The 19,788-nt window shown below is 54.1% G+C and overlaps 6 protein-coding genes across 6 annotated transcripts; 4 read left to right on the top strand and 2 right to left on the bottom strand.

Moving 5' to 3' along the window:
- Positions 1–2,397: 2,397 nt before the first annotated feature.
- On the top strand, positions 2,398–5,463 carry MAPKBP1 (Mitogen-activated protein kinase-binding protein 1; the record flags this gene model as incomplete). Its single annotated transcript, XM_014687814.1, has 1 exon — positions 2,398–5,463. The coding sequence occupies one exon, from the start codon at positions 2,398–2,400 to the stop codon at positions 5,461–5,463; it is 3,066 nt and encodes a 1,021-aa protein (XP_014543300.1).
- Positions 5,464–6,397: 934 nt separating this feature from the next.
- Positions 6,398–9,241, top strand: G6M90_00g033720 (uncharacterized protein; the record flags this gene model as incomplete). The annotated part of the gene is made up of 1 exon (XM_014687813.1): positions 6,398–9,241. The coding sequence occupies one exon, from the start codon at positions 6,398–6,400 to the stop codon at positions 9,239–9,241; it is 2,844 nt and encodes a 947-aa protein (XP_014543299.1).
- Positions 9,242–9,708: 467 nt separating this feature from the next.
- G6M90_00g033710 (uncharacterized protein) lies at positions 9,709–11,508 on the top strand (the record flags this gene model as incomplete). Its single annotated transcript, XM_014687812.1, has 2 exons — positions 9,709–10,336; positions 10,421–11,508. The coding sequence occupies 2 exons, from the start codon at positions 9,709–9,711 to the stop codon at positions 11,506–11,508; spliced, it is 1,716 nt and encodes a 571-aa protein (XP_014543298.1).
- Positions 11,509–11,819: 311 nt separating this feature from the next.
- gpi3 (Phosphatidylinositol N-acetylglucosaminyltransferase gpi3 subunit) lies at positions 11,820–13,356 on the bottom strand (the record flags this gene model as incomplete). The annotated part of the gene is made up of 2 exons (XM_014687811.1): positions 11,820–12,816; positions 12,875–13,356. 2 exons carry the CDS (start codon positions 13,354–13,356, stop codon positions 11,820–11,822), a joined length of 1,479 nt encoding a protein of 492 aa, XP_014543297.1.
- A 386-nt stretch (positions 13,357–13,742) lies between these two features.
- Positions 13,743–16,307, top strand: dbp6 (ATP-dependent RNA helicase dbp6; the record flags this gene model as incomplete). The annotated part of the gene is made up of 1 exon (XM_014687810.1): positions 13,743–16,307. One exon carries the CDS (start codon positions 13,743–13,745, stop codon positions 16,305–16,307), a length of 2,565 nt encoding a protein of 854 aa, XP_014543296.1.
- A 150-nt stretch (positions 16,308–16,457) lies between these two features.
- Positions 16,458–17,470, bottom strand: G6M90_00g033680 (uncharacterized protein; the record flags this gene model as incomplete). Its single annotated transcript, XM_014687809.1, has 4 exons — positions 16,458–16,703; positions 16,772–17,282; positions 17,342–17,370; positions 17,441–17,470. The coding sequence occupies 4 exons, from the start codon at positions 17,468–17,470 to the stop codon at positions 16,458–16,460; spliced, it is 816 nt and encodes a 271-aa protein (XP_014543295.1).
- Positions 17,471–19,788: the final 2,318 nt, after the last annotated feature.

The raw sequence follows: 19,788 nt of genomic DNA, 5'->3' as shown, positions 1-19,788 counted from the left end.
TGCTTGTACTCCGTCGAAACAAGTGGCATTGCGTCGACATTCGCATTGTACATGAAATTAGAACATGAGCATTACAGTATAGTACTATGGGCCATGGAGTACAGAGTAATCTGCAAGACTACATTCAATGTTGCGAATTGCGAGGTTGTATCCGTTGGCTTGTACGGGCCAATCTACCACGACTGTGCTAGAGCCATTCATCCCTGCATGCTGGATAGATGTTATTTGCGACATCTGACAGAAGTGGTTACGCTCTTTTATCCAGATGGGCACAAATCTCACCTCATCACGGAATCCTGGGCAAGCCGTATCAGCGACAAAGCCACTGTAACGCTGGGCGTTTTGGTAACACCAATAGTTGGTCGCTCCAATATTCTCTACTTCTACTCCTGTACTCCGTTCTATCAATAGCATCGTTCAAATCTCGCACGAGGCCTGCCAATTAGAAATGCGCACCCCCTCCCCCTTTTTCTCAGGAATCTTAAGCAATCAGTCTGCTGCAGAAACAGTAAGTAGTAGTAGTGCTCATTTTTTTTAAAATTAACGACATTGCCTTTGCCGACCCCGGTCTGATGACGAGCGGTTCACCAAAAGGGGATGTGACAGGGCTATGATGGGCTGGGGTGCCTTCGGTACGACCTGGCTGCGCATCCTCATGTGCCCTTGTGTGCACGGGCGGCGGCGGCGGCAGGGCTAATTAGGATTTGCGCGTGGAGTTTGGGCATTGGAGATATTTGGGCTGTTGCCTGCGTGGAGGTTTGGCGGGCGCCGATTCAGGAGGTGGGCAGTTCTGTGTTGTCAACTCGTGAGGACGACAAACATGCAAGGGGTGGGTTGGAGCATGTTGGATCGCCAATAGTGTGTTTTATTGAGAAAGCAGGAGAAAAGGGGAAGTAGTACATTGAATGATTCTTGCATCGCGGTGATGAACAGTTGGTAGTATAGTAGTATGTAAGGAGTACTCAGCCAGTAGGGAATATTGTACATATGGACTACGGAGTAGCTTGTAAACAGGTGCCGGTAGAACAACAGCACCATGGACAATGTCAGTGATATTTACCCCGTGCGGAGAATGGAATACTACCAGACAGCCAACGCGTGCCCATTGTCCAATTCTCCAATGAGGCTCGCGACATCAATCTCGGTGCGGTGGCCCGGCAACAGGGGCAATGGCGACCCCGGCCAACTCGGCGATTGCGACGTTTGATTGGCCGTTGGCTCAAGGAAGCGGGGCACAGCCGTCCACTTTGGGCTTTGGTGTGGAAGACTGTGCAATATTGACATCCCATCAGACCAACCCGAAGCTCTCGCAGCTCGTCCCTGTCTGTCCGTGACGGCAATCAAATCCATCTTTTTGCTGTGTTCCGGGGTCCTCTCTTCCCTTCCCCCTCTGGCTCCCACCAGCCCTGGCCCAATGCGGGTCCCTAGCCTCCGGGTGCGTGCAGCTCCAGATACCCCATGAGCCCTGGCCAGTCGAGCTCTGCTGCGCAGTGCCGTGACCAAAACAAATCGGGCGGGCGCTGCAGCTGCTGCAGCTGCAGGTCAGGCAATTGCCCAGTCCGCGTCAACGTGACTTGGCTCGGCTTTTTTCTCTCTCTTCTCTTCCTTCTTTATTTACATCTGGTCTGGTGAGCTTGAGAAGTGGCAATTAGTGCCACGCCTTCATCGTCCCTCTCTTTTATTTTATTTTCTAATGTTTTAATTTTTCGGCCGTTAGCCAACCACAATCGTTGTGAGTTTTGAGCTTCATTTCAATGCTCAAGCCTGTGTCGTTGTCTAGTCGACAGCGCTGAGCAAGCCTAGGCTTCGGCGCCGAGCTGCAATATACCCGACATTGGCTGACAGGAAAGACCTACTTAGGTATTCCGTACGCTCACTCGTCAATTTTCTCCTCCTCGGCAAGTCTTCTTGACAGTTCGAATGCGCAAGTGGCCTCGAGCCTGATGCTCCTCCCGCTCGTTTGAGTGCTGCTCTTCGACCTGGACCGCCGCCGCCCCCCAGCTTTCGCTTCTCTTGGTGTGACTGAAGCGGAGATTGCTAGACATTGACTTACACCGCCGCTCTCCTCGCTCGCCTTCGTCTATGGTAAAAAGCACACATACTTGCGCACCAACGCCCATTTCTACCGCCGGCCAGTTTTCTATCGAACAAAAGAAGCATACACCAGTTACACCGAGAATTGCCTAGAATAGCATCCTGTACGCTGCTTTTCTGCAACACCACCGAAGACCGCTCCCTGGGCCTTGTCTCGCCTCTCCCCGGTGGCCTTGCTTGAGTGCTTGCTGCTGCTCGGCTAACCCGTCAGGTTCCTTTTGTTTGATGAGGCCCTTGGTCCCACTGTACTATTCCTAAGCGGCAGCTGCGCGGGTGACTCTCCAAAGAGTCAATGGCGAAGAGATGGCTGCGATTGTTACTCCCTCCAACAACCGGCTGAAGCTGACGCCGTCCAACTCACCATTTCTATCAAGGCCGTCCAGATCCCTAATGCGTGGCCGTTCGATGCACGAGCCACGGCTGTCCCTTAGGAGAGTTGTCGGCACCACTTGTCGCTCACCGACGGGCTTTGATACTGTCAATTCCTCCTTTGCCTACATTGCTGGGGGTGCCGTTGTGGTTGTCGATGTCGAGGGCCAGCTTTATTCACAACGTTTCTACAGAGCTCGTCCTACAGCTGTGCCCATGTACTCAGTATCAAGCTCGCAGAATGCTCCTTCGACTCCGACTGCAACGACGCCTAAAGCCAACGACAGCCGCAATCGAGTGGCTCCCAACTGTAGGGATTCAGGTTACAGCCCGGTGGACTGGGCGACTGATCCGCCAAGCGGTTCCAGGACGTGGACAAGCCGGGAGAGGATCAAAGCTGCTACGTGCCTAGCTTTGAGTCCGGACGGCAGGTATCTGGCTGTGGGTGAGACTGGATATGCCCCCCGGGTTTTGATTTTCAGCCTTCTGGACGTGTCGTCGGACACGCCGCTAGTCTCTATCAGCGAGCATGCCTTTGGGGTCACGGCGGTCGCTTGGTCTGAGGATTCTAAATATCTTGCGTCGCTCGGTGCCGCAAACGATGGCTTCCTCTTCGTCTGGAAGATTGACCCACGAACTGGAGCTGCTAAGCTCTTTCAGCAAAACAGATGCACATCATTTATCAGAGACATGGTTTGGATTGGTAACAGCCTCATTACCTTGGGTGTGCGGCACGTCAAGGCGTGGAAAATTGAGGATGGAGCCTCTGTCTCGCCGACCAAGCCCAAGTTTTCGGGCGATGGGACGCCATCCACCCCAACATCACAAAAGACCTTGCCTGGCCGAAATATGCTCTTGGGCAGCTTGTTGGAGGCCACTTTTAGTTGTGCTGCCGTTGACGGCAAGAGTCTTATTCTTTGCACGGAGGCTGGTGATGTCTGCATTCTCGATGACGACGATAGGCAGATGAAATTGACAAAAGTCTTGAACCTGGAGTTCACCATCACGACAATCACAATTCGTAACAGTGTTGCATATATTGGAGGCAAAGATGGCCATTTCGCAACACTTGATGTTGAAGGCGTCATGGATGGCTGCGCAGCGAGTGTTTTGACGACCAGCCAAACATCGGCTGGTGTTGTCGCTCTCGGTTTTCTTCCGGATAAGTTGGTGACCATTGATTCAAAGCAGTCAATTGATATTTGGAACCCTGACTATTTACTCGGACAACATGTCGAAGCTGTCGCTCATATCCCGATTCCCGGGCATGGGGAGCCCATCATTGGCGTTCATTCATTATATCGACCGAACAAGGCAAACGCTGCCTTCGTCACCTGGTCTGCGTCAGGGAACGTAACGTTTTGGGACGTAGATGGACAGGTCAAGCTTACTCTCGATGTCCCTGTCGACAATTCAGATTCAGACAATGAGCTCACTTTGCCAAACCAGCTCACTAGCGCCCGCACCACAAAGAGCGGAAAGCTACTAGTGACAGCGGATCGTCAGGGAATTGTGAAAGTCATCGACGTAGATTCCAAGGACTACCTTCTGGATATCAAGGCACATTCGTCAGACTGTCTTTGCATCAGTATATATGATGAGGAGTCTAAGTTTCTTATGGCCTGCTGTGGCAGAGACCGGACTGCCCAGTTATTTCACCGAGACTCCACTGGTCGGATTGAGCATTTCCAGACTCTTGAGTTTGCTGCAAAAGTTATCCAGGTGCTCATCCCGACAGATAACAAAGTCATCACGTGTTCACTTGACCGCACGTTGCAGGTACATGACATCGTCTCCCGAGAGGGAGAGCCTGATATTATTGCAGCTATTCCCTCCAAGGTTATTTCTTTAAAATCATCACCTACTTCAATGACCATGGGTCCAGACAACAGGACTATTTTTGTTTCTTCTTTAGATCGGTCCATTTATCAATATGACTTGGCAAGTGGCAGACAAATTTTCTGTTTTAAATGCATGGATGAGGGCGGTGTGGAAACCGCCGTTTTGGATTCTCTGTTTGTAGGCCAGTGGCCCTCCAAGGACCTTGACTTCTTGCTGGGGTCATCAAATACTGATAAATCCATACGACTCTATGACGCCAATTCAGGCGCATTTTTGGACAGAGAATGGGGCCACACAGAAGCAATCAACGGCGTCTCTTTAGTTGAAGATGACGACGGCACGAGGAAAGTTGTCAGCGTGGGTTCGGATGGAACGATTATGGTTTGGACGCTGGATCTAAACGATCCTTCACCGAGGTCGATGAGCAGGGATCCATCGCCGGTGAAGGAGGCAAACAACAATAGTAGTCGACCGACGTTGCGAAAGGTTCTATCTAAGGCGGAGCTGGCCGAATTTCAACGTCCATCACCATCGCCAGCCGGACGTCGGTCACCTCCACGATCATTGCGCCGCCGAACATCTCGGCTCAATCTTGGAACCGCCCCGTCAGTAAATCGAACACCGGCTGGAAACCTGGCAACCAGCCCAAGTGACAGCGCAATCAGTGAAGACACCCCATCAAGGAGAAGGCCTTCGGAGATTAACAGGGGTGACAGCCCTCCTGCCAGTCCAAAGTCGAGGGTTAGTAGAAGGCCCTCCATGCCAGTTTTGTCTGCTGTCGCCAAGAGGAAGTCCTCATCAAATCTTCGTGGGGTCGGCTCTTTGAATATGGCAACAGAGCAGGCTTGCCGCACTCTGCGTGCATACAGAAAGAAACTGTCGTCTGCTGAGCCCATTACTGCTGAAGGCTTGACAGAGTTGGATCAGGAATTGCGCCTCACAGCTGCTGCGCTTGGCGATCGCGCCATCAGAAGCAAGGCTATGAACGAGACAGTACTCAGTGGCCTTTTAGACCAGTACTCGGAGAGGCTAGTGACTTTATTGGATGAAAAACTGCGGCTTACCAACCAGCTGCCCAAGGATCGGGAAATTGAGACCACCAGCAGTGACGATCGACCTCGCAGTGCGGATGGCTCGTCAAGCTCCTCGTCTCCATAACATTCATTTCGTTTCATGTGTTATCAACGAGATACTTGCTTTTCCTATATTGAGCGTTTGATGGAGGTATCACGCTGGTGATTCATTTGCTTTGACATGGGACAACGGCGTTTTAGGTTGCAAACTTATTATATGAGGGGAGTGGCGATTGGAAGAGCTAACTGAAGGGAACCAGAACCGATGCTCTTGACATCACTTTTTTTTATAGTGATATGATACCACTGGGATTGGCGTTACATGGGTTTAGCATAAACACCCGGGATGGGCTCAACCCGAAGCTTAGGGAATATTACTCTTCGGAGGCATTACTACAATTTCCTGACATCCCTCATTTTTGTGACAATGTACTGTTATTTCCAAATGTCGCGTCTAATTCTGCACCTAATGTGCTTTAAACCTGTGTAGAGGCTAATCATCCCATTAACCACTGATGCTGGTGTAAGCGGTTATGGGTGTCACGTGATACTGGCCGTTTCGTCTTGTTTTCCGCTTGGGCCGTTGATTCCATCTTCTCCCTACAAACGCTCCAAGTACAACACCAAAGCAATACGAAGTCAGCAGTATCACGTGATTTTTTGGGCAGCCGGTCGCAACCAAAAAAAAAAAAAAGGACACTACGGCAAGGCAGAGAAACGGCCATCGCAGAAAAAAGCCTCAAAGCGCGTGACAACCCTATGCAATTGCCGATTGGACGCTGTTAAGGCTTTGTTGTCGCTCAACACGGTCATCAACACGTGTTTTTTTTTTACGAATCCGACCACTGAGTGCATGACGTATGTGCGTCCCCTGAGCACCGCTCTTCCATATGGCAAGTAGTCGAGGCGCGAGCAAGAGCTAACCTTGGGATGCAAACTCTTCACAGACCCTGGCGCCGATTCATCTTGCTGCGAAGCGCGAAGGTCCTCTCGGTCACTGGCGAGGTGGACCGCGGGGCATGAATCATCCGACCGCTTATACGCCCCTCGAGTCGCTCTTCCTTTTCCAGTCGCTACTGACACACGGGGCCGACACGGGAGCGTTTGTTCGGATTTCAGAACTACTTAGAAACAATGCGCTTGTCAAGAGCGACAAGTCGTTTGATGCGGCGCGGCTAGCTCCCGATGCGCTGCAGCAGCTGTTTTTGCTGCTGCTGCGAGAGGAGGTGAAGAGCGGGACGGGCTCGACGACGACAACGACGAATGCTACGACAGCAACGGCAGGTCCGAGTACAAATACAGCAGATACGTCGGCTTCGCCGGCGTCGCGGAAGAGGAAATTGGGGAGTCCCCCGTTGCCGTCGCTAAAAGACGCTTATGAGCACATCGAAAAGGTCCCGGCCTTGCTGGATCGACTATACGCTAGATATCGGGATACCATCGTAAAGGAAATTAGGGAAGATGAAGAAAAGTTTGCAACCGTTCAGAAACACATTCAGTTTCTTGAAAAGAACGAGAAGGAGAGATTGGCAAAGGCTGCGGCGAGCCAGAATGGCGCATCGATGTTAGCCCCTCGGGATGGTCGTCCGATTCCTGGTCAACCGCCAACTCCTACCCCTGGGCAAGCTGGCGGCATTAAGAGACCTGTGTCTACCACACCAGTTTATCCACCAAGGCCTCCTTCAACTTCGACTACGCAACCAACAGTTGCAGCGCCGAGTCACTTGCAGTCGGGGAGCACGACGCCAGTCCGACCGCCACAGCCATCGCCAAAACCTCCGACTACCGCCGGATCAGGACTCCAGGCACCGGCCGGAATGCCCCAGCCTGGATCCAGAGTTCTGCAACCGCCTGGCCAGCCTCCGATGCCGACACTCTCACCACGTCCAGACGCTACTGTCGCTCTCAAGCCGAAGGAGGCCACACCGGCGGCAGCCGCCGGGCAAGCGACAACGGCGGGTACTTTGAAATGGGAGAAACCATATCAACCCCCGATACCTCAAACTCCCGGAACAGCGGGACAGACTCAGCCTTTGGCTCCCGCCAATGCGGCGGCTGGGGCTTCAAAGGAATCGCAACAGCAGCAGCGGCTTCCACAACAACAAGGACAGTATGCTGGCCAAGTGCTAGCTCCGACTGTGGCTGCCCAGGGTCGACCTATTCCAGGAAAACAGGTTCTCGTGGCTCCCCAGAATGCCGGACAACTGTCTACTCCGTTACAACCAGCTCCTCCTCGACCGGGTGGCGTTTCTGCATCACAAGGTCAACCACCACAACAACATCCCCGACCGATCTCGACAACACCCGTCATTCCACCTAGCCGACCTCTCCCACCTCAGCAGGCACAACAAGCCCAACAAGCGCCGAGACCGATTGCAGCGGCCTCGCAAACACCGCAAAAGGGTGTCACTGGACCCGTTGCAGCTCCTCAAAAGCGGACGCCAGCCCAAGCTGCACAGAAGCAGCAAACACAGCGGCCGTCACCCTCGGCATCCCCCGCGCCGTTGGCGCAGAAGGACAGGCCGTATGCCTCCTATAATAGGGAGCCGCCACGACCAGCCATTCCGGAACACATTATTCGACAAGCAGCGGTAGCACAGGCTGCGGCTGCGGCTGCCACGCCAAACGCCAAGAAGATCAGCCCGGTTACGGCTGCTCCGAGTACGCCCAGTGTCACCACTCCAATAGCTGCGCTCACCCGCGGGTTTGGCACCAAATGGGCATCTCATTCTACTCCTTCTACGCCACGACCTATTACAGCTGAACCGGAGAGCCCGGCATATGAGCCAGTTAGCCCGCCACCTCGTGATACGTCAATACTGTCTGATACGCCAAGATCTAGTTCAAAGAGAGACTTGACGAAGGGCGGCTTGAAGGCAGACGCTGTCAAGGCGAGGGGCCGTCCACCCAGAATCTCGCATGGAGGGCGTAGAATGAGCACGACTCCCTCGGTCAGTGGGACCAGAAGAAGCCAGTCCGTTGTTTCGCAAGCCGATGAGCTTGCCATGGACCATCCAATCAGCTCCACAAAGATTAAGCATGAAGTTCTCACCCCGCGGCACATTGAGGAAACGGGCGATACCACGGCAGACGAAAGCGTCCATGGTCGAACGAACATGGCAACTCCCGGCAGTGTCTCGTCGAGACTTGCTAAACGGAAAAGACAAGACTCGCCATCTGTACCTACTGCACCTCCGACACAAGTCTTGTGGACCCGCGGTTTCACCAAGGTATCTTCCTCGGCTCTCGACCAGATCTCAAGCCACCGCGACGCCAACATGTTCGCTACTGGTGTCCGCGAGAGGGACGCCCCAAACTACCGGCAAATTGTATTGCAGCCCCAAGATATCACATCAATACGGTCTGCCATTAAGCAAGGGAACAAGGCTGCCTTGCAAGCAGCAAGCAGCCTTCCTGGTGGCGACCCTGGCACGGCAAGTGTTTGGCTTTCGATATCCGAAGACCTCATCCCTCCAAAAGGAATCATCAACTCTGCCCAACTCGAACGCGAGCTGGTCCACATGTTCTGCAATGCCATCATGTATAACCCCGATCCTGACCGAGGTCCTGGTCCTGCATTCCTGAAACGTTCCCAGGACGAGGAGGAGGAAGTTGTAGGCTATCGGGTTGACGAGAACGGCGTCGTTAAGAATACACGGAGCATGTTTGTGGAAGTCGAGAAACTCCTTGGCGATCTTCGTAGCGCGGAGAAGGACCGCGGTGTACCACCGCCTTCTGCCACTCGTCCAGCAAGTGTTGCGACTCCCGCAGATGACACCGCCGAGGATGAGGATGAACTAGCCGGAGATGGGAACACTGCGACCAGCGTCGTGAAAAGAAGACGGGTTGCAGCGAGGAATTGAGCGTCTTGAAGAGTTTGCAAGACGCCTTCCTTCCCTTGGTGAGAATGAATTCCACATCGAATGCGGGCCAGTTTGACGACCGAGAGTGGACTGTTTGATTATTGTAGAGCGTTTGCATGGGCTGGTTATATTGATGCCTTTTGGGTCTTCGGAATTTGGGATGTGGATAGCGTGTAGGATGACATACTTGACGTTCAAAAATAATTTTCTCTCGCCTTCACCTTCATGTTTTGTTTTACCGCATTCTCACGCAATTGTGTTCAGTCCAATGCACGTCCAACCACTTGCATGCGGCTGATGCATGTCACACGTGATGAATTGCAACGCTCACCAACTCACTCACTCACACAAAAGGACTGCCCTCAAAACCCAACCTCGTCAGGTTCCACGACATCCTTCAATTCCAATATCCACCCTCCCCCAGGCCATCTCTCACAGGGAAGAAGAAAAAATAAAGGAAAAAAAAAATGAATGCAGAAGAAGACGCATCCAGCACCAAGACCGCCTGTCCCACAACAGTCATCGCCAACGTCCTCATCCTGCCTGACGCTAAGCAGCCCGTCCACATCGAACTATCAAATTGGGACCAGATAGACGACTTCCTCACCCGCGATCATGACGAGCACCCCGGCCAGTGGAAGATGTTTATCCTAAACGGCCTGCACACAAAGCTGGCGTTTGAGCTGGCCGTGCGGCTGGACATTGACCCCGGGTTTTTTGACAGCCACGTCTACAGAACGAGGTACCTTCCTCCGCGGCGGGAGGCCACGCGAAAAGAAGCGGCCAAGGAGCGCCAAGGGGAGCAGAACCAGAGCAACAAGGCGGCCGCAGACGCCGGCGTCCACTTCTTCCAGCTTGACTTCCCGGAGGTGGAAGAGCTCTCCATCCCCGCGGGGGTCCCGACGTCGCGGAGCTCCGAGATTCCGCTCCTGGAGACGCGGTGGATGCTGGACGAGAACGTGCTCAGCCTGGCGCCGGACGCGAGGAAGGCGTACCTCCTGGACGGGACGCTGTACCGCTGGGACGGGGTGCTCGTGGGCGCATTCGGGTACTGGAGGCGGATGTCGTGGTGGAGTTGCGAGCGGCAGAAGATGTGTATGTGCCCCTGAAACCCCTTTTCCGTCTCTTCAACTCGCAGACGAATTCGCGCGATGCTAACAATGCCACGGGACGCTCCAGCCGTCATGATTATAGACGGGCCGCTGGAGGCGGTTCTCCCGCCGTACGTGACGCCGGCGCAGCGCGCGACGAAGCCGTTCAGGAACAGCGTCAGGCGGCAGGGCGCCAGCGCCGTCGAGGCCCTGGACAGCCTGTACGCGCGGTGGAGGGAGCGCCGGCGCCCGCAGACGTTCCTGGAGCGGTTCCTCGGGCAGGGCGGCGCGGCCAGCAGCGTGTACGAGGTCGCGACCGAGGTGGCGCTGCAGCAGTGGCATCTGCTCCTCGCCACGGTGCAGGTCGACAGGGGGCCCAACCAGGCCAACTACCTGCTCGAGATCATGGCGCAGCGCGTCGAGAACAACGCGCTCGACTGCCGGCGCTACACGCGCGGGGCGGGCGAGGCGGCCGGCGCCTGGGGGGACCTGGGCAGGCTGCTCCCGCAGAGGAGGGACTCGGCGTTTCTGCAGGTGGTGACGGGCTTCCACGACAAGTTCCAGAGGCTGGAGCGGAAGCTGCCGCCGCCGTCGGCCTCCAGGATGGGCGCCCTGGCGCGCGAGGTGCGCGAGGACAGGAGGGCGCTGGACCGGCTCTCGTACATGGGGGGCGTCCTGTTGCCGTTTTCCATCGTGGCGGGCATGTTTTCCATGGCTGGCCAGTTCGCCGCCGGCGGGGGCCTGTTCTTTGTGTACTGGGTGCTTGTTGTGACGGGAGTGCTGGTGGCCACGGTCCTGGTGTACGCCGACTCGCTGCGGACGAAAAAGGTCCGCAGGGAGGACAGGGGCCGGAAGCGGCCTTCGCGTCTCGGTTGGCTGTTTGGCGGGAGGAGGAGGGAGGGCGGCTCGACGACGTCGTCGGACACGAGCTCCGTGTCTGGGGAGAGTGCACGCGGGGGACAGGGCGGCGGCCGCGGCGGCGGTGGTGAGACGGGACGACCGCCGGCGGGGATGATGACACCGACGCCGTGGAGATTAGGACCGAGGACGGTCTGGCCTGGGTATGGGGAGGAAGTGATGAGGGCTGACAAGACGGAGGAGTTGGGGTGGTGGAGGGCACTGTGGACGTTGGTCGGGTATAGGCCTGTTTGGGCTGCCGAGGGTGATGTGCGTTGATGGTGTTGCTGGTCAAGATGAGTTGCATGAATGAGTCGATGTTTTGGCTTGAGTGTTTTGTGATGGGGATACCAGAGCGCAGATAGACTGGTTGAACTGCTGGAAAGGGGTTTGGCTTCAACGATGTGAGTATGATATGCGTTACGATATTATGAAAGATATGACGAACAACAAGATATCTGCCCATGTATTATATGCTGCGCTCTCAACGCCGAATCGCTGCCATAATGTTGCACGACCAAAATCAACAACCGGCTGACCAGCCTCGGAATAATGTACACCCCATAAAACGCCATGCCAAAAGACACCCTTTAATCATGACCAGCCCTGCCCTGTGACGTGCTCGACCGATTACTCTGGCCTTCCTTCTTCCCGTTATCCGCCAACATCTTCCTCGGCCAGTCGGGACAAATGTCTATATTCTCCCTCGGAAACCACCACTCCAGGAACAAAAAGAACAGGTAGTCAATCACGACACACAAGCAAAAGAGCTTGCCCGCCCAGATGCCGCACCCATAGTAGCGCTTTAACCTGTCAATAAGCGCAAAGTTGCGAACCCTGCTGCCATTATAGCCGCCCGTGTCGAAGCCATAGAATTCCTCCTCGCTAATGGTGCCCGTGATGCCGTCGTATACCCTCTCGGTGCGCATAGCCACGTTGGACCAGCTGTACATCTTCTTCACCTGCTCGTGGAACTTTTCCGTACGGACCTTGCCTGCTCGCACGGCGGTGATGGCCTTACACGTCGCCACGACGAGATCGTCCTCCTCCGGCTTCGCAAACGTCGTCATGTGAGAAGGCAACACCTCAGGGATACCACCGACCTGGGTGCAGACCACGTACAGTCCGCAGCTGGCGGCCTCGACAATGACGGTGCCAAAGGCCTCGGTGAGCGAAGGGTGGAGGTAGATGTGGCCGCGGATCATGACGTCGCGGACATCTTCGTGGAGCACGGGGCCGAGCATCTCAACGCGGTCCTGAAGCACGTTTTGCTCAATCATCTGCTCCAGGTCGATGGCTTTGGGACCGGAGCCCGCAATGATGAAGCGCGTGTTGGGGTGAGTTTCTAGGATGCGGGGGATGGCGGCTGTCAGCAGATCTGTGCCCTTGTTGTAGAAGAGACGGGAGATGACGACAATGGTGATCATGTCGTTTGGTCCGAGGCGTTGGGGCGAAGGGTCTGGCGCGAAGGCTGCGCCGGGAGAGGATGGGGAGTCTCTTGGGCGGAAATTTTCTGCCACGACGGCATTGGGGATGACGGAGACCATCAACGGGTCCAGCGAGGCGCGCAGGACGGTGTTTTCCTTGCTATTGAGAGGGCGTTAGCCATGGCGAGACGCGGCAGACTGGTTTTGCGTCTTCTTACCATGTGTGGCTCACACATATGCTGTGATCGACATCGCTGAGAATGAACTTGAGCAGCTTGTTGGTGAGAATGCTCGCCGCATCCGCGAACCCAAACAGCGAATGGTCCGTAAACACGGTCCTCAGACCCATGGTCCTGGCATGAAGAATGCCTTCGTGGCACAGGCAACTCAGGCTGCCATGTCCATGCACAATCTCAATGCGCTCCCGGATGAAAATGTATCTGAGAATAGGGAAGAAGGAAAAGACGGTGGGAAAGGTAGCCTGGCGATAAATTACAAGAAACGGCACATGGTACACCTTGAGCCCGTTGGTGAGATATCGAACGCCCTTTCTGTCGTCGTGAGAATGCGTAATAATGATGACCTTGTGTCCGCGGTCTATGAGCTTGCTTGACAGCTGGTAGATGTGAGACTCGATGCCTCCTGGTTGCGGGAAGAAGAAGTCGCTGACCATGGCGATGTTGTACCGCCGGCGCGTCATTTTGACGAACTGATGAGAGGTTGCGAAGCAGGTATGAGAGTGGGGTGATTTTGTTGCGACATGGCCCAGCTGGTTGTTCGATGTCCTGAGGGTGGATGTGATCGTGGCCCTCACAATACCGAAGTGTCGACACTTCTTCACTTAGAAATTGGACGGGCCACTTGTTGGTGAGACGTGACATATGGAGCTCCCGAAAGCTCCACGCCTACGAGGCAGGGGTAGCTGGGTGGGCTTTGGGCGATGGGTTGGCGGTGAGGGTTGGCAGATTCGCGATAAGGATACGGCCCGCCCAATTTTTTGGCAATGGCAGCATTGGATTCTTGCGCCGAATATCCAATTCCACTACGTATTTGCTTCCCGTCTTGGGGCATTGGGGATCTGAAACAATGTACGCGAGGTATGTGCCTCCGTCAAAAGGCGCAAAAGCCACAGCGCCTGCTGAGCCTTCAGCCCCAAAGTCATCACCAGCTCCCAAGCCGGATGCGATAGAGTCAAGGCTTGTCGAGGAATTCAGCTACACGCGCTACGTGCCAGGAGCCAAGGCCGCGGCAAAATCTTCTGCTCCGTCCGTATCTGCCCCAAAGTCAATACAGTATTTCAACGACGAGGCCGATTCCACACCGAAGCGGAAGCGAGAACCGGCGACCGAGGAGCAGCAGGGGTCGGAGAGCAAAAAGATCAAAAGAGTCAAAGATGCTACTGCTCCACGGGACGACACTGCAGCGGCGGATTCCCAACCGGGTGCAAAAAAGAAAAATCGGAGAAAGCGAAAGCAACGAACCCAGGCTAATGATTCTTCTGACGATTCCGACGACGAGCCGAAACACACGACGGCTATGTCGAGCGTGAAAATACAAGACAACGTCGAGGAAGCTCCTCCCGTCGACATTGTTGAAAACGGAGCCGACTCAAGAGACAGAGAAAGTGATGTGGAGATGGCCGAGGGTGCCCTCGAGGCGGAGGAACAAACAAAAGAAAAGAAGAAGAAACGGGAGAAGAAGAAGAAACAAGCCAAGGGGGTAACAGAAGAGCAAGACAAAGACGACGAAAATGATATGGCACGGCACAAGGCAGTTTTAGAGCGCAAAACAAAGTCAATAAAATTGGCCACCAAAATCGCACAAACGAAACACGACGAGTCCGACGAGGAATCCGTGGAATCTCACGGTCTGGAGCCGCTGCCTCAGCCAGCTCCCGTACCCGAGGACGAGTCCAAGCCAACATACGACACCCTTCCCCCATGGCTGTCCAACCCCATACGGGTCGCGCAAGACACAAAGGCGCCCTTCACAGACCTGGGCATCCTACCACGACCATCGCGGATATTAGCAGAAAAGGGCTACAATGAGGCATTTGCAGTTCAGACTGCGGCCATCCCTCTACTTACACCAACAAGTAAACGCCGACCAGGAGATTTACTAGTGTCAGCAGCCACGGGATCCGGCAAAACACTCGCCTACGCACTGCCCATTGTCCGCGATATTAGCAACGGCGTGGTCACGAGGCTACGAGCTCTTGTGGTCCTCCCTACACGAGAACTCGTCAAGCAAGCACAGGATGTCTTTGAGGTGTGTGCCAAGGCCTACGAGGGGGAAGACCGGAAGCGAGTCCGAATCGGCGTGGCTGTTGGAAGTCAGTCTATCAAATCGGAACAAGAGGCCTTTATCGAACGAGAGTCGCGTTATGACCCGGAGGCCTACAGTAAAATACAGGAAGAACAAAGGCAGCAGCGTGCGATTACTTTTTCCGCCGACGTCGACGATACGCATGACTTGGATTCCGCCAACATCGATGCCCGCCTCGGACCTTGGAAAGGTGAAGTTGTAGACTTTTCTTCCAAGGTAGATGTCCTGATCTGCACGCCCGGCCGTCTAGTAGAACATATTGAGCAGACACCCGGCTTCAGCCTCGACTACATCCGCTGGCTCGTCGTCGACGAGGCGGACAAGCTGCTCGCGCAGAGTTTCCAGGGCTGGCTGGACCTGGTGCTGGAAAAGTTTCAGGTCAACAAATTCAGTGCTCGCGACTTTCCCGACATGGCATATTCAGGTGTTCGCAAGGTGATTCTCAGTGCGACATTGACCAGAGACCTCAGTCTCTTGAATCAGTTGGCGCTGCGGAGACCGCGGCTGGTTGTGCTGGAGAATGACGGCGCCGTGCAGGTAGCGGAACATGCTCTGCCTGTGGGCTTGCGGGAGTTTGCGGTGCGGGTTCATGAGGCTAATCTCAAGCCGCTGTATCTTTTGGATCTCTTGAGACAGTCCCACATGACGGGCCCTGTTGGAAATGGAGACTCCTCGTCCACGTTGAAGGAAGACGAGGATACATCCGACAGCTCTGACACCTCCTCAGACTCGGATAGTTCGGGTTCGGATTCGGATACAACCTCCGAGTCGGATACTTCAGACGATGAAAGCACACCTCCGGCGCCCAAGACACAAATCCCCATCTCCCTCATCTTTACCAAGTCCAACGAATCTGCTCTGCGGCTCTCTCGGCTCCTCACGCTCCTCGACGCCTCACTCACCAGTCAAATCAGCACCCTGACATCCACCACGCCCACCCACATTCGTCGCAAGGTCCTTCGCGCATTCACAACTCCTTCATCCCCCGTGCGTCTCATTATCGCCTCCGACCTAGTCGCCCGAGGTATCGACATCCCTAAGCTCGGCCATGTCATCAACTACGACTTACCCGCCAGTGTAGCCGGCTACGTTCACCGCGTAGGTCGGACGGCTCGCGCAGGACGGTCTGGATGTGCATGGACTTTGATTGGCGATGACGAAAGCGGTTGGTTCTGGGGTAAAATCGCAAAGAACCAAGCCATAAGACGGACACAGAAGGTGGAGAGAACGAGAATAGAAGAAATGACCGAGGAGAGAGTGCAGGGATATGAGGCTGCACTGGCTATACTTGGTAAGGAAGCGTTAGAATTAAGGAGAAGTAAATAAGCTGTCCATTACGACAATTTTTAAAAAAATACATGAGTAAACGGATAACAAACTCCAGGCGAATGCTTATTCCGTGCCTTATTAAAAAAATCTCCTTCGCTACTACGGTGTATATATGTTTTGCTCGGAAGGGGGAGAGGGGGTTCGTAATCATCCATTATTGGGGCGTTGGGCTTCCTCATGAGAAGCAGAGGGACCAGTGGCGGGTGTCTCAATAGCGCCGTACCCTCCTCGCTGGGCGGACTCGCCTTGTTCGGAAGATTCTTCAGACTCTTCGGCGACAGTGGCTAGGCGTCTGGAGCTTTCGTCGTCGGTCTCGCTGAATGGTTTCCAGTCCTCTGTTCGGAGGGCGGTCCACCAGGCTGTCCGCTCTCTCATGATTAAGAGGCCCATTACCTAGACACATCAGCGGCGAATTCTCGTTGCCGCACACCTCGAGGGTCATATGAGGGCAGAAAGCTCACCTGCATCAATCCTACTATGACCACGACCCCAAAGTCAACGCCCGATGCGGCCTGCAACGCCAACGTCCACGGCCCCCTGCACGCTCTCGTTCGGCCGTGAATCTCGGCACATGTGCCGCTTGGTACATTGGAAAACGGGTAGGCCCTGTCATCTACGGAATTCAAGCCGCAGCAGCTATACGTATCCTGTATGTACTCAATGTAGTCTGCATTCTTGGCTTGGTAGAGCTTGTCCCATTCGTAGTCGATGAGGAATTCGAGCGCGGGAGACGGCACGACGCCTTCGAGGAGCAAAGTGGCGAGGATGGCGGTTATGATTGCCTGGAAGCCCTGGAGGACGATGGGAGCAAGGCGTGTGAAGATATCGCCGGATGTAAAAGTGTGTGAGGAGCGGAGGAGGTTGGGATATACGTAGGCGTTGAGGAAGGCAGTGATGGGGAGGATGGTGCTGAGGATGGTGATGGCGGACGATATGGGGAGGGAGAGGTGTATGGTGTGGTAGTGGATGACACTGGATTGTGATCATTAGCCGGTGCTTCGTGGAGGGGAGAAGGGGCCTTGGGTCTTTACACGGCGATGGCAAAGAGGACGACACAAACCTTGTGGTGGTCAGCTAACTGGCTGCTTGGAAGGAGTGGTGATGGAGAGGACTCAGGAGTGGTGACTTACAAGCATGTAGGCGATGCCGGGGTTGAACATGGTGCTAGTCGGCAGTGCTTTGCGTTTGGAAAACGCAAAGCTGCTCGATAGTACGGCGTCCTGAAAACCAAGGACTAGACCTGGGGAGATGTGGCATTAAAAAGTGATGTTTGGGGATGAGATCCAGATGGGCGGGTGGCCGGTTGGTAGGATGGTCTGATGGCCTGATGGTGTCTCAAGAGGTGGTGGTGTTTGGGCGAGCTTGCCGCGGGGCTGGCGTTGGGCAGACGTCAATTGATATTTCAAGCGGCGACCGATCGATCCTATGCCGTTCCCGTGACGTAGTTTTGTGTCTGAACCGCCACAAGTGCTTTATTTTGTTTCCCCTGCTGCACCAAATCTAAAGAGACAATCTATCATTGACAATTGGGCGTGGTGCAGGTTGCTCCAAATACGGAGTAGTATCTACCTATCTATGTACTAGGTACCTAGTACGCTACGGGGACGAGTCGTATTGATCTGACAGACAACCGGCACTCAGATCGGAATTAGCCTGGGGGGCTGGGTTGACAGGTGGCTGATGGGGTGTTCCTTCTCTGTTGGAGCAAATCAACGTGCTGGACCAACCGTAACCTCACCTAGAATCAACAAAGCTGCCACAAAACTTAGCAGCAGCATCAATAGGATCAGAGTAATCTGGCATTGGAATCGTGGCTGGCTACGTCCACATACATATACGTCATAAACTCAATACCAACATCACAAGAGCGTCACCAAAGGCTCATTCTACCTCTCCAAACTTTACCGCGGCCTTTTTCCACTGACGGTACTCTGCACAACCTAGACCTACAGAAGGAAATATGGTCGTCGAACCCCCGTGCCAGAGGATACCCCGACGGACTACCTTCTCATCTCTGGGAATGCATTTGCATCAACCATACTCCGTACAGCTTCATAAATCTGCTCGGTGTTGTGCGGAAAGCAGCAATATTGGCCGTGCAAGGTCCGTCGCCCATGTCATTCAACTGCCTGAGCCCCTGACTGAGCCGAGATTACTATCATGCGGATTCATGCCACGCAGCAAACGTAAGATGCGGCAGCTAGGCATTCCGAATTGCTTTTGCAATGCCACTTAGTACTAAGGTTCTCAATTCAAACTTGTTTCTATTTCAGCTCCCGCCATCTGATCGCCCGCATGGCCGCCAAGTATCTCGGACCACCGCTCGACCTCGCTGGCCTGAAAGCAGTCCCAAGGCTCACTTCGCCTGAAGACCTGCCCAGTGGAAGCCCTTCTCAAGCAGCTCAAATGCATGGGGTGTGGCCTTTTATTTTATGGCGCAAGAACAAATAACGGCCTTCTTTCGCTGGAAAAGATCAGATCCTTCACAGAATGCATTTATCAATGTGGCAGGCAGCTCAAACCGTAGCCTCTGGATATGTCTTGCTGACCGTCCATGAAAGTATCCACAGCTAAATTACGCAACAGGCTGCTGAACAGCTTGCTGAGGATGAAGAAACAATGTACTAGGTCATCGAATACCTAGAGCATCGCTACCAGCCAAGTTTCGTTCAAGCATATGGCTCGTTCGACGACACCTTTGTTGTTACAACAATCGAGGTTTAGTAGCGTGCAATACTTTGCATTCAAGCTTAGACAAGCTGCGACATATGCGAGTATGTAGAGAGGGAAGTTTGGGATGCCTGAATATTTTGTCTTTCCTACGGTGCAAGACCTGTGCGGAGTGCTTTATCTTCGCTATGGTGTCCACGGGTAGACACAGGCAGACATACGTGTCGTCTACAGTGTACTACCAGTCATATCAGGACCGCATACGACAACCTTGCATCCTTCACTCCTCAGAACCAGTCCGGGGAGCGCTACTTACCCATGGCGCATACTCGGACGGACGAAAATGGATCAACTTCAATACGAATTTTGGGTTGGCTAAGCAGCGAGGGCATTGTTTGTCTACACCGCTCATGATACAAATGTAGAAGGAGTAGAACAAGGGTCGTATCGGGGTCTGCCTGTTAGTCATTCAAAAACCCCTCCCATTGCCCCGAGTCGGACAATACACGTGGTTAGATATCTGGATAGTGCGATCTCTCAGCCATATGAATACCCGAATAGGCAGGTTGCACGGGCAAACAGAGTGTCGTGGTCGGCGATACTTCTTTCTCATCGCTATCAACTCACGGATAGGAAATGCCGGAGGAATATGCAGTTCACCCATACTATTTACTTATTTGACACACCATCTCCATTGATATTGGTCACAAGGGACAATTCATACCGTCCTGACACCAAAGCGGTTGCACCCCATGTAGTCAGGTTCGGGCAAGAGGAGTTCGGAGTCTGCCCGAGACAAAGAAGAGCT

The sequence above is a fragment of the Metarhizium brunneum genome, chromosome 2 (assembly GCF_013426205.1).
Source record: "Metarhizium brunneum chromosome 2, complete sequence".
NCBI lineage: Eukaryota > Fungi > Ascomycota > Sordariomycetes > Hypocreales > Clavicipitaceae > Metarhizium > Metarhizium brunneum.
This window is presented reverse-complemented; position numbering and strand designations above follow the sequence as displayed.